Source organism: Dreissena polymorpha, chromosome 7 (genome assembly GCF_020536995.1).
Source record: "Dreissena polymorpha isolate Duluth1 chromosome 7, UMN_Dpol_1.0, whole genome shotgun sequence".
NCBI lineage: Eukaryota > Metazoa > Mollusca > Bivalvia > Myida > Dreissenidae > Dreissena > Dreissena polymorpha.
The window spans coordinates 27,734,543-27,747,773 of NC_068361.1; the positions used below are offsets into that span (position 1 = coordinate 27,734,543).

A 13,231-nucleotide genomic window follows, 5' to 3' on the forward strand; every position below is an offset into this window, starting at 1 on the left:
ACCTTACGCCGAGATTTGGTTGACGATAAAATTGATCGAGAGTTGGTTGACGATAAAATTGACCGCACGACGAGAGTTGGTATATTATGGGTTCAATCATTTGGAAAGATGTTATTTATTATTTTTACTTACGGTGATATTAACTTGACCCTGCGTATTCAGAAAGCACACATAATAGACTTATCCCGGAATGCACTTGCTTTTGGGAAAACCCACAAATCAGCTGGTAAAAATAAAGCTCATAAATCCACACTCATTTGAAAATCAAATACCACATAAAGTGTTATTAAATGACTGAAACTTCAATCGGTGGATAAGATGGGTCAGGGTTGTTTGTATCTAGGGATTAGTGTGTTTCCACCCACGCAATTCGGAAAACGTCTATTGTTTGATATACATGGCTTATGGAAACATGAGTTTAGTGTCATCGATATTTATCGGGCTTATTCCTCCATAGTTGAGGTTTAAACCTCAGAGAGAGTTTCGATTGGTCGTCACAGCTCAAGAGCCCTCAGCGAAGCGTCAATTCAAGAGCCCTCAGCGAAGCGTCAATTCAAGAGCCCTCAGCGAAGCGTCAATTCAAGAGCCCTCAGCGAAGCGTCAATTCAAGAGCCCTCAGCGAAGCGTCAATTCAAGAGCCCTCAGCGAAGCGTCAATTCAAGAGCCCTCAGCGAAGCGTCAATTTCTAATAAAATCCACTCAACGGTGTTCCACGGGCCAAAGACCTATAGAAAACATGTTATATATAGGTCTTTGCACGGGCTTTCAACTGAATTGCCATCTTTGTTTATAATTATTACATGCGTAGTTTTAAGTCAGTTTTCGGTCCATTCAACTAGCATTAACATTCTTGGCGACACTTTATTCCTGCATCTTTCTTTTAAATAACATGCTATTAAATAGAAATATGTTAACACGGCTATGTACTAATTGTATTCGTCCATAAAATCGTCTAACTGACGGGCATCTGTCTTAAAAAATTACACTCTCTATTGGCGATATACTTTTATGAGCACGTGCATGGCGACAAATCAAATATACGGGGACGACTTGATGATAACACAGCTGATATGTGTATTTGGTAGAATATCGTTTCGCAAATAGTTTGTTTTAATCTAGAAGTGCACTTCATGATTTTGTTGACGTGTGTCGAAATATATAAGATAAGGGGATGCGCAAAATTGTTTTTCCACGCGTGAAACATTTGCCGAATGTTCAATTGTTGAACTTTAATCTAGATATCGCTGAGAAAAAGGACATGGAATTTGATTTAGAAACGACCCATATTATGTACAGATATAGTCAGTGCAACATGACGGTTAAGAATTTAACCACATTCTTTCATTGAAGATGTTTTCGGCGTTAAGGGACTCCAAATAGTAAACCTATTGCACTGCAGTCAACGCCTTGTTTAAACAGTCGTTCGCTTCATTTATCATATTAAACCATTGAGCAGTGGACGGTGCAATAACTCATGGATAAATCAAATATTTAATAAACAATATTTGGGTATTTGGGTATATAAAACAAACATCTAGTATAAAATGCCAACAATGTGTGCAAAAAATATAACAGAACAAAAATAACACTCAGTTTTCGGTGGATTTTAAATTAATACATAAACATATATGTATCATTTCATAAAAAAATACACACACGCATGAATCCGTTTAACTTCTTCACAACTTAACTTATCATGAGCATAACAACATGTCACTTGTTCATCATACAAAGTCCTATTGTTCATTATAAAATGTTATATTACCATACATAAAACGTGTTTGACATATACGTATATTACTGAAAATACTAATTTGTGAAAATCAAATTAAAAGAGGAATAGCAGAGTGATGAGTCATTTTCTATTCAACAAGCTCACATGTCCCTCAATACTGGCCAATAGTGTTTTTTTTTGTAAACAATACATCTTTACAACACTTTTATGCTGATCCCAGAGTCTAAGAGTTGAACATGCAAAAATGGGCATCTTGATTCCTGTGAATATTTCGTATAGCTTATGCAAAAAGCAGTGTTAAAATATAATCTGTAAGCATTCCACAAGTGACTATAATACAAATTGATGTTTTATATAATGTATGAAAAGATTTATGATTGCATAAACTTTTATAGAATTTTTATCAGAAAAATGTTTCAAATATAGCAACACTAATGTATTGTATACAAAAAACAATCCATATATATATGAACCAATGTACATATAAGACTAAATTAAGATAAACTGCAATTTTGTATAACAATTGTTGTCTTCATTTTAGTACATGTTTCTGTCAGTGAATCAGTGAACACTATTATTTCAACAGTTAAAAGGTAGCAAAAGCACTTTCGATTTCAGATATTACAATTTAAAAACACACACAATACATGTACATGTACAAACATAACATTTGGCAAGATAACACTCTGAGATAACACGCATAACTATCACTCTTGTAAAATCAAACCTGAGCAAATTAAGATTTCATAAAAAGATCATCTTAAAAATGTTTATGTGGAAACGTATATTTCATAGGGACTAAAGCACTCAACAACATATGACAGTGACCTGTATGCATGAATATTTGAGTGGCGTCATGCAAAATTTATTATAATACAACTGTATACAAAAATTTATAAATAAATTTATAATTGTTTAAATATTTATTATTATTTATCTGTCACCAAGGTAATCTCTTTAGGTCTTAAGTTTAAATTCAGTCTAAAATTTATAATTCATAACATACAATTTATTTGTAAAAGTATTTGCGAACAGAAAAGGTAAGGTACAAGTTTGATCAGTAAGTAACACTTAAAAAATATAATATTTTATTATATATATTTTAACATGTTCATCATCCCATTATAAAATTATTCAAAATGCATCATATATAGGTTTCAAACTTAAGATGTAATGGCAGAACATTTGTGAAATAGTAGTAAGCAAAGATTGTTGATAAAAAACAACAGTCAAAACTAGATACAGCTTGTGACCAAGTTTGGTGAAGATCAGATAAAATTTCGGGACAGACAGACAGACCGCCAGACCGACCGACAAAGTGACTCCTATATAGCCCCCATTACCAATGGTAATGGGGGTATAATAATGCAGAACAGGAGGATATTCTGACAGCAGTTATCATGGTTACTTATAAAGAAAAAACATTAAAAAGCATCAATGTGCCAATATTTGAACGTGTACCTTTAAAGGGAAACTTGGAGACGTCATATCTCGCTCAGAAGAGATGTGACTAAAGTGTGAAAGGTCTGAACTTTAATTTGATCTTTAAAGGGGCTACAAACATGTCAAAGGGAATATCTTAGTGGTAAAGGTTAAGCATTTAAATTACTGAAACAAAAGTCTGAAGTTGATACATCACTATATTTATCCATACAGCTGGGTCATCTATCGTCAAGGGCACACAATTCAGATATGTGTGAATCATTGGGCATTTAAGTGTTTGGTACAACTTTAATTGATGGTAATTAAATATATAAACTTTTATTATCAAAGGGGGGTTATCATGTGACAAACAAGATGGCAACATCCATGCCGATATTTTTCAGGGTTTTATACCCTTTTCTACTTGTATTAATTGTTTAAATGCTGCTCACTTTCCAGCGATATCAACAAGAAAGTGATCAGCGTTTATTTGTTATTAATATTCGCTCTTCATCTCCACTTAACTCGCTGCAAATGTTCTTAAGCGGGAGCTGTATTTTTGTGACCTGCTGGCATCTTAAAGCAATCTTCAGGGTCTCATTCTTTTTTAGGTCTAGAGCCTGAAACAAACCTATTTTAATCCATTTATGCCTAGTGGACTCTCCCATCCTAAATTGGATCAATTGATTTCCAAAATTAGGAATGTCTATAATATTTATTTCTTTCTTTAGACATTTTTTACGGAAATTCCTTTAAGCAAACAGCGCAGACCCTGATGAGACACCACATCATGGGGCGTCTCATCTGGGTCTACGCTGTTTGCCAAGGCCTTTTTTCTAGACACTAGGCATAAATGGGTTAAAGCCTAGCCATAAATCAAATTATTGTATGAGCGTAACAAAGAAATTACTTTAAGTAACAACAAACCTTCATCTAAATCTAATGAACATCAGTAAAATACACAATATTTGTTCCTGTATATGACTAAATATTGCACCAATAATCAATAATGCACCATTAAAACAATAATTTATTTGATCAATTTAAAGGGACATATTCACAGATTCTCATATTTTGTCATTCAATGAATTTTCTTAGCAAACAGTTATATTTGGGATGGTTTTTAATTAATTATTATACCAAGGAAAAAGATTAAGTATAAAAATGTGCCTATCCTAGGGTTTAAACAGGGACCTCTAGAAGCAAAAGCCTATCCGCTACCACCACCACGATGCAGACTTTTGAAAGGGGCAGTACTTGAAACGCTGTGTAGGCAATACAATTGTTTTTGCTAATTTATTGATAAAAGCGTTTAATACAAATGCTGTATTATTTTTCCAATTTGGATTGATGATAATCAGTTAATGAACAAATATGACAAACATTATTTTATAGTCAGGAGTTGTTAATTTGCTTGTTCAAATATAAAACATACATTTGTTCTAAATCCATGACAATCTTTTTGACAATTGTTATGTTGCTCAACTGTGAACAAGTCCCTTTAAAGAACAAAAGTTCTTTCATAAAATGAATGCTAATGCATCGAACTTGACATAAAAATTCAAGTATACATATATTACAATGCCCTAAAAATGTGTTTGATGTGGTAAAAACATTAAGATTGTTATAAAATACCAAAATACATGCAGAGATTTCAGTAGGTTTTGAAAACCAAGAGTCAAAATGACCCAAGGTCTCAAAATAATGAGGGGTCAAAATAAAAATGATATTGGTGAAAATACTGAAGTAACTTCATGCAAGTTTATGGTTTTGTAATAGCTTATTTATCATAATAATGAATAAAAGATTGACAAACGCTTTACTATTTCCATAAATGACCATTTCTGGTTTTTTTTTCAAATTGGATTGTGCAAAACAAAATGTGTCAAAATGATGCAAGGCTATTTTTTTCAGTAGTCAAAAATGAGCAAATTGAAACTTGCTTGCCATGTACCATGTCTTCATATTTAATGATGTTTGGCCGTGATTAGTAATTAACATACATGTAAACATGATGAGAATTTAATATAATCATAAATGTAACTTTTAACAAGGGCTGTTTGTAAAACATGCATGCCCCCCATATGGGCTGTCAGTTGTAGTGGCAGCCATTGTGTGAATACGTTTTGTGTCACTGTGACCTTGACCTTTAACCTAGTGACCTGAAAATCAATAGGGGTCATCTGCCAGTCATGATCAATGTACCTATGAAGTTTCATGATTCTAGGCCTAATTATTCTTGAGTTATCTTCAGGAAACCATTTTACTGTTTTGAGTCACTGTGACCTTGACCTTTGACCTAGTGACCTGAAAATTTATAGGGGTCATTTGCCAGTCATGATCAATGTACCTATGAAGTTTCATGATCCTAGCCATAAGCATTCTTGAGTTATCATCCGGAATCTATTTTACTGTTTCGAGTCATTGTGACCTTGACCTTTGACCTAATGACCTGAAAATCAATAGGGGTCATCTGCTGGTCATGATCAATGTACCTATAAGTTTCATGTTCCTAGGCGTAAACATTCTTGAGTTATCATCCGGAAACCATTTTACTATTTTGAGTCACTGTGACCTTTGACCTAGTGTCCTGAAAATCAATAGGGGTCATCTGCCAGTCATGATCAATGTACCTATGAAGTTTCATGATCCTAGGCCTAAGCGTTCTTGAGTTATCATCCGGAAACCATCTGGTGGATGGAGCGACCGACATGTGCAAAACAATATACCCCCTCTCCTTCGAAGGGGGGCATAAAAATATACAAGTGAAAGTTTTTTTCACAAAAGGTTTGGTAACATAATTTTTTAACACTTGTTAAATGACATATAAACTTTATTTGTATGTGGTTTTAAATTTTTATAGCTAGCTGTAAACTGATGTGATACCCTCTTATCAAAATAATGCGTGATTGGTCCATCAAAGAAAATGTAGCCCATAAAAAAGTCACTTTCTTAAATTGTAATTGTTGTATCAAATGGGAAACAAGGTATATTGTAAGTGATAAATACTCTTTGAACAACTATCAAGTCATGTGTGAATACAGATTGAACTATTGAAAATCAAGTTAAAGGGGAAAATAAAACAGAGAAATACAATTTTACCAAAAACATGGAGCTGTTTAAGTAAAGGGAAAGTTGGTACCTGGTAAAAGTTATGTCAAAATACACCCCAATCACAAGAATTTGAAAAAATCACTGAGGATCACATAAAGTACAACTATACAAATACGGAATTCTCATGCAGCAATCACATAATTATGGTTCAACTACATGTATACACAATGACATACCGAATTTTCCTGCAGCGAATTACATACGGTAAAACTTTACAAATACTAAATTTGTATGCAGCGTATTACATACGGTAAAACTATACAAATACTAAATTTGTATGCAGCGTATTACATACGGTACCACAATACACACACTAAATTCTCATGCAGCATATCACATACATGTACAGTTCCAGTATGCACATCCTGAATGCTTATATTTTTAAATGCAGGGTATCACATACTCTACCACTATGCACATCCTGAATTCTTAGGGTATAACATACGGAACAACTATACACAAACTGAATTCTTATGCAGCAGCTGCTGTTCAAAGAGGTGCTGATAAGCGACGCTGATGGTTACGAGAGAATAGTCGTGGGCGTTTCCCTGCATGAACTGGGGACTGAGATGAATGAGCAAATTCAGGTGCGCATAAAACTGCAGAAACTTTTCAGGTTCAAGCTTACGCAAAAGGAGAAGAAGAACATCTAGCAAGTCATCAGCACAAAGATCTGCCCTCGTAGTCTGGTGTTTAGAAATCTGCTCCTCGATGAATTTGATTGCTCTGGTTACGTTCCGTAATTTGCTGAACAGAGTATTAGCGGCGTTCTCCTCTTCAATTATCGTATAAAACTTGTCAAACATTTGGTAAAACCTACTTCGTAATGTTTGCAGAACACTTACTTCCGGAACAGCTTGATCATGTTTCCGCATAATAACTTCTTCAGAATCATCTGTTCCATCGTCCCTCTTGTAAATGGTTTCATCTACCACAACCACGCAGACTGGATCACCTGCACCATTTGCAATTGCTTCAGCATGGGTTTGATTGACAGTTGTTTCGTGAGGAGCAATCACTTTATATTCACTGACTTCCTGAAGCTGATAATCAGTGTTTGAATCTTCAGCCGAGTGGCTTACCATTTCATCTTCAAAGACACTATCATGCTGATTCTCCTGACTAAAAGCTGATGGAGGTATGCTTGCACTGGGATTGGGTAAATGATCTTTACAATCGAGGTCCATTTTGAGATATTCCTCAAGACCCAATGCCAATGCTCCGATAAAAGACATGGGCATAGAGTCGTCTTGCCCATCAGACTGACTGTATAGCTGATCAATTGGCACACTAGTCATACTGACATAGCCAGTGGTTGCTCTTGCTTTTGTTCTGTCATGTTTGTCACCCACAATAAGGTTATTTACATACATACTTCTCGGTCTTGTTAGACTATGGTCCAACGGATTCTCCACCAATTTTCTAAATGTCTCCTCGCCATATCCTACATCAGAAGCTGAATATCTTTTCAGCCATTCTGAGAGACTAAAGCATTGAGCTCTGTAGCTCTGTTCATACAAATCACACAGAATTGGCATCAATTCTTCTGCCACATGCTGTTCATAGCAAATATATACCTTGTTCACAAAGTTTTGTTGTAGTTGCTGACACTGGTTACCTTGAATTTCGAGAGCTAGATCATAGGCCATCTCCTCAATGTGCTTGGTAACATCTTTACAAATCCTTTCACAGTCAGCCCTTGATATGCTACCCATGGACCATCTTGTTGAAAAACTGCGTTCCCTTTTCAGCACTCCATGTACCGTACCAGGTGGATAGTTTGGAGCCATTTTCGATGGCCTTCTCACACTTTTGTCACCAATCATACTAATAAAATCTTCCTTTTCAGGGGATAAAGGTTCAGCCAAGTCGGACATTCCAGTAAATAATTGTGTGTCCTCAATCAAACGCTGACATTGGTTTTTAACTCGTTCACAAAACTTTTCATACTTAGTGCGATAGCCAATTGGTTTAACAATGAGATAGGTTTTGACCTTATCATTAAGTGTAGCCCAGTCTTCAGGCAGTTTGTTTGGGTCAAATAGGTCAGTTTCCGTTTCAAATGTACCTTTTTTCCTATTAAAACCAAACGACCGGCCATCAGTGTCTATTTCTTTCATGGTCAACAACACTGCTTCTCTAACACTAGAAACTTTGATTTTTGCATAAATCTTTTCTTTTATCTCCCCACTCAAAACATCAACTCTTTTACTCACTTCCACATATAACTCATGAAGATCTGACGGCTTTGTTATGGTACGTGAAAACCTTTTTTTCACATGACTTCTCAAAACAACATTCTTGATCTCCTCTCTTGCTATTGTGGCCTTGGTGATTGATTCCAATATGCCATCACGCTCAGTTCTCGCCTGTTCTAATTTTGATGAATCTTTCTTTATTTCTGAATCTCTGTACAGTTTAATTTCTCTCTCATTCTGAAGTAACGATTCATTTAATGTCCTCAACTCTTTGTGCAAATGTTGGAGAAAGACTTTGAGAAAACTGTCCTGAAGTGAGGAAACATATCTTTGACTAGAGAAGTCTTCAGTCTGCAGAATTTTATTCCTTAACTTCCTTAATGAATTTTCTGTATTCTTTTTCATTCGGCCTTTATACTCAATGTCTTCTTCAATTTTTTCATGTACTTTTTCAATTTCAGCTAAAACACTTTCAACTACAGTCCTGTCCTTTGGGTAAAAACAGACTTCTGGTAAAACAAAAACATGTAGTAACTTTAACAACTCTTCATAGCACTTTCTGTTCCCTTCCTTGTCTATCAAGTCTGGATTTAAATCTCTGCTTATGTTCCTGCTTGTTTCAAACATCTCGTCCACGTTTGGATCAAAGTCATACAGCTGCCCATCGCGGAATATTTTTTCTGCAACAAAAAACCAACAACAATTAGCCAAAATACCTTTTTACTCTTTAATGAATGACAGTGTGTATTCATATGAACTTATGCAGTGTCAGCCAAACATGGCCGGACCGATGGACAATCATGACTCATGTCCTGTAATTTTTTTTAAGGTCCTGCCTGTCGGTCAAATTTACAGGACCGCTTGTCCAGTACGCGCAAATAATTTAGAGATACTTTTTATATGGGCTAAATTCTATACCAAATATTACCAATATAAAAAGTAGCTTAATATTTGAGAGCGTCAACAAGTTGGATTAGTAAACAAGTATCGGCTACTTTTATTTTGGAAAATGATCTTAAGATGTATTAAGAAGGAGCGATTCCCGGTGGAAAATTAGAATGGTTGATGAGGAAATGTATATTTACTTTTTACATGTGTTCAACATTTTTTTTATGTTTTTACTTGACAAAACTAGTACCATGTATGGCATTTATATTATTTAACGTCAAATACAAATGTGTAACAATGAAATTAATAGCTTTTTAATCATTTATCATTTTATATCATTAACACCTTGATCCCAGCAATGAAACCAAGTTATTTTACTATTATATTCTGTAACCGATAGGTACTGTAAAAAAAGAGGAGGTTCTGTATTTTTTCCCATTTTACAAGACCTACTGTCCTGTAAAAATTTGCCTAGTTTGAATTTGACTGAATTATGATGCAAGTATTTTACAATAATCAAGGTAATACTAAGGAAAGAATTGGGATTAAAGTTAATAAAATAAGGGATACATTCAAACAAAACAAACAAATATGAAGATTAAACAATACGGATAAGAATAGTTTTTCTCATTCCCCCATATGACATTACTTTGTTTTATTTCTACTACTTAACATAAAACAGTACAAGTTTTATACAAACCTTTATCATGATAGTATGTTGAAAGCTTTCCTGGTGTTAGGTCAAACAATGGCGTGGCGTGCATCGTAATGAATTCCTCCTCTCTATGGCAGTTCCAGTATATGACCCTGTTATCACAGTCTATGTAGATCGAGTCAAGAATCAGAACCTTGTACCAGAGGGCAGGCTCTATCCTTTCCTCATTGTAGGTGCCAATACTTGGTCTATGGCAATCCTTTAAAGTGACACTAGGAACTCTAACAATCTGTCCTTCATTCCTCAAATACACAAACATTGTCAGTTGTTCATTCTTCACTAGGCACTGCATACAAATGGTTTATTCAATTGACATTGATATCAATTAATATATCACTGTCAAATAAACTTGTAATTGATTAAGTCTTATACCACACTTTATTATTTTCATTAATGATAAATACATCATTTTCTTATGTTTATTAAGTAATGTCTTTATGTGTCAAGTCCAAAGTATTTGGTATAAAAAAAACATTTGTCACCAAACATAACACATGATGGATGATGACGAAATCATGTCAGTAGTTCTTCCTGGTTTATATTTCATTGTTATCAAATATAACACATGATGACGAAATCATGTCAGTAGTTCTTCCTGGTTTATATTGCATCTTTTGGTGGTTACATTAACTCTCAATCCTTACAAACAACAGTCACATTAAGTCAATACCTGTCAAAAATACCCGCAAGGGGAGTTAGACAGTATAGATAGATAGAACTGTGAATGTATGATATTTGTGAATCATTCAGCCATAATGTAATCTATGTGTTCTAGAGAGTTTAAGGAGCAATATATGATTCATATTTTCTTCGAGTTTATTCTAACCCAAAAAAGTTCAACCTTTTATGCCGAAATAAGACGCTCATCAAGTTACTAAGTAGAAAGTAAACAGGAAGTGTCAATGGCGCAGTTTTCAAAGTTTCCATTTACTAGGGAAACCGCAGTTTTTTTAAGAATAGGCCATGATTCATTATTTTTACCGCAGGCAATTCCACAACGATGTAATCACGGAAGATCTGTTCATAGAGTGTGAGTAAATTGAAATTATTTTTTTACGAAGTTTTTTAACTATAACCTTTGCAAATATTATGTCTCCATTATTTTTGGAGTTGAATTAATATTAATTAAGGACAATACGGACCTATCAATCCGGACCATATTTTCGGACACAAAATGTGAGGACCGCACCGTCTTTAGACTTCTCAATTGCTAGTTGTTCCTCATACAAAGTAACAAAACAACTAGATTTGAGGATTTAATGCACTACATGAACTTTTCATAGAAGAATTTGTAAGTATTCTTAAATGAAGACGACATTTAAAACTTCCTTTATACCGTTTCAAATCAATATGAAACAATTAGTATATATGTGACGATTTTATTTCGAAACGGGTTGTTACACAAAATTCACATTGCAATAAGACATATCAACACGTTTTTCCATAAATTATTGCATTTTTGCGTTATCTTAACTTTAGCACTAAATTGTTTGAAATCACGTTCGATACACATTATGTGTTGTTTTATCGTATTTAATCTCGAAATTCACCAACTTCCATGCATTCTAATTTTAAGTCTAAACTCAGAGTTTTGTCTATTTTTTAAAACAATATCATTTCAATAAAACATTTGAAACTCCCTTTTAACTACTCCAATCCAATTAATTAATACAATAGTGATGATTTTATTGCAAAACGGGTTGTTATAAAATGTTCATATTGCAATAAGACACACATACTCGTTTTGCAATAAAATAATGGCAAATAAATATGCGATGATTTAATTGCAAACCGGGTTTATTGCAAAACGGGTTGTTATAAAAAAAATTAAATTGCAATAAGACACTCCAACCCGTTTTGCAATAAATTTATTGCAAAACGTGTTGTAACATAGCCCCAGTGCCACGCCACATAGAATACCTTTGAAACCAAATCAATGCAGACATGTCAATATATATTTTTTCGACAAAATTTATCACCCGGATCAAACTATAGCAACTTATTCGGAATAAAATTAATGTAACCCCAGCTTCTATTCCCTTTAACAACAGCAAAGACCTATAGAATACACATATTGGAAACTTCTCCTCCTCTTGAGCTATATTCAATCAAATATCGCGGCGGGCGTGACTCCGCGAGAGTCACGTGACATTGATTTTGGACATGCCGGGACAGCTACTGTCGGCCATTTTGTCACGAATTACGAATTATTTCTTCGTAATTAATCGTTAATATTTGTTGTCGTAGGGTATTCCAAATACCTACAGAATACATGTATTTTATAGGTCTTTGACAACAGCAAACATGAACGGAAGTGAGCAGTACATTGCACAACATGTATATTATAATACTGTAACAATTTATCCACTGGCAGCTTGTCACCTTCCTTATGGGGTGTTTGACAATATTGGAAACAGCCAAATAAAGCAAGTACCGTCCTTGACATATTCTTGACACATGAACTTACCCCGGTAATATTCTTCCTGATGAACACATATATTGCATGAATAATTAAAATTACATTGATATATATTGACAGTACGACATTGAGCGATATTATAGGAAAATACTTATTGAAGTTTTCATCCGTTAGTACATTTATGCTGCTAAATTAGATTAGTCTGTTCTTTCTTTTAGCTTAAGGGAAAACCCGACCGACCCAACCAAATTTCCACTTATCCTATTTATATTTTTTAGGTTTGGATATTACCTTAAGAAAACTTCACGACACACATTATAATGTTAACATTTATGATCCGTTTTTTTCAGCAATTCATTGTTTCATAGACAACAGGCAGCACACTATTGTATAGATATACTCGCTCTTAAACCCGCTATCAAAGGCATGGTGTTTCTCTCATTGTACTTTCTTCTCTGCTTATGACGGAGAGTGTTATATGAATGGGCTCCGTTATACACCGTCTTTTACTGTAATCAACAAAGATATTCATTAATAGCACGACTTGTGAAAATAAATAACAATATATTCAGGGCATCTACCTTCACAGATGTACTGTGAGTGTCACGGGTATCGTTATCTCAAACAAACATATTTAATGGTTCTCAATTCGTTGTAATGATAAAGATATAAGATAAAAAGACGCGAATGCTGAATCGATCGGATTTTAACACATGACTTGATATGACGGCACGGACTTG

The 13,231-nt window shown here is 34.4% G+C and overlaps 1 protein-coding gene across 3 annotated transcripts in view; it reads right to left on the bottom strand.

Moving 5' to 3' along the window:
- The window catches only part of LOC127838838 (uncharacterized), a 110,539-nt gene extending 99,382 nt beyond the window's left edge, over positions 1-11,157 (bottom strand). For 2 of the 3 annotated variants that reach the window (XR_008029985.1, XR_008029984.1), the window contains exons 1-2: positions 10,058-11,157; positions 5,740-9,149 (exon numbers count right to left, since the gene is read on the bottom strand). Coding sequence is in view for 1 of the 3 variants with exons in the window: in XM_052366836.1 (XP_052222796.1) it covers positions 6,724-9,149; positions 10,058-10,364 (2,733 nt within the window). In the remaining 2 variants the exon portion in view is untranslated. Of the gene's footprint in view, positions 1-1,479; positions 9,150-10,057 lie in introns of those variants that run through there. The other variant, XM_052366836.1, reaches the window with a different exon arrangement.
- Between the last annotated feature and the right edge of the window lie 2,074 nt (positions 11,158-13,231).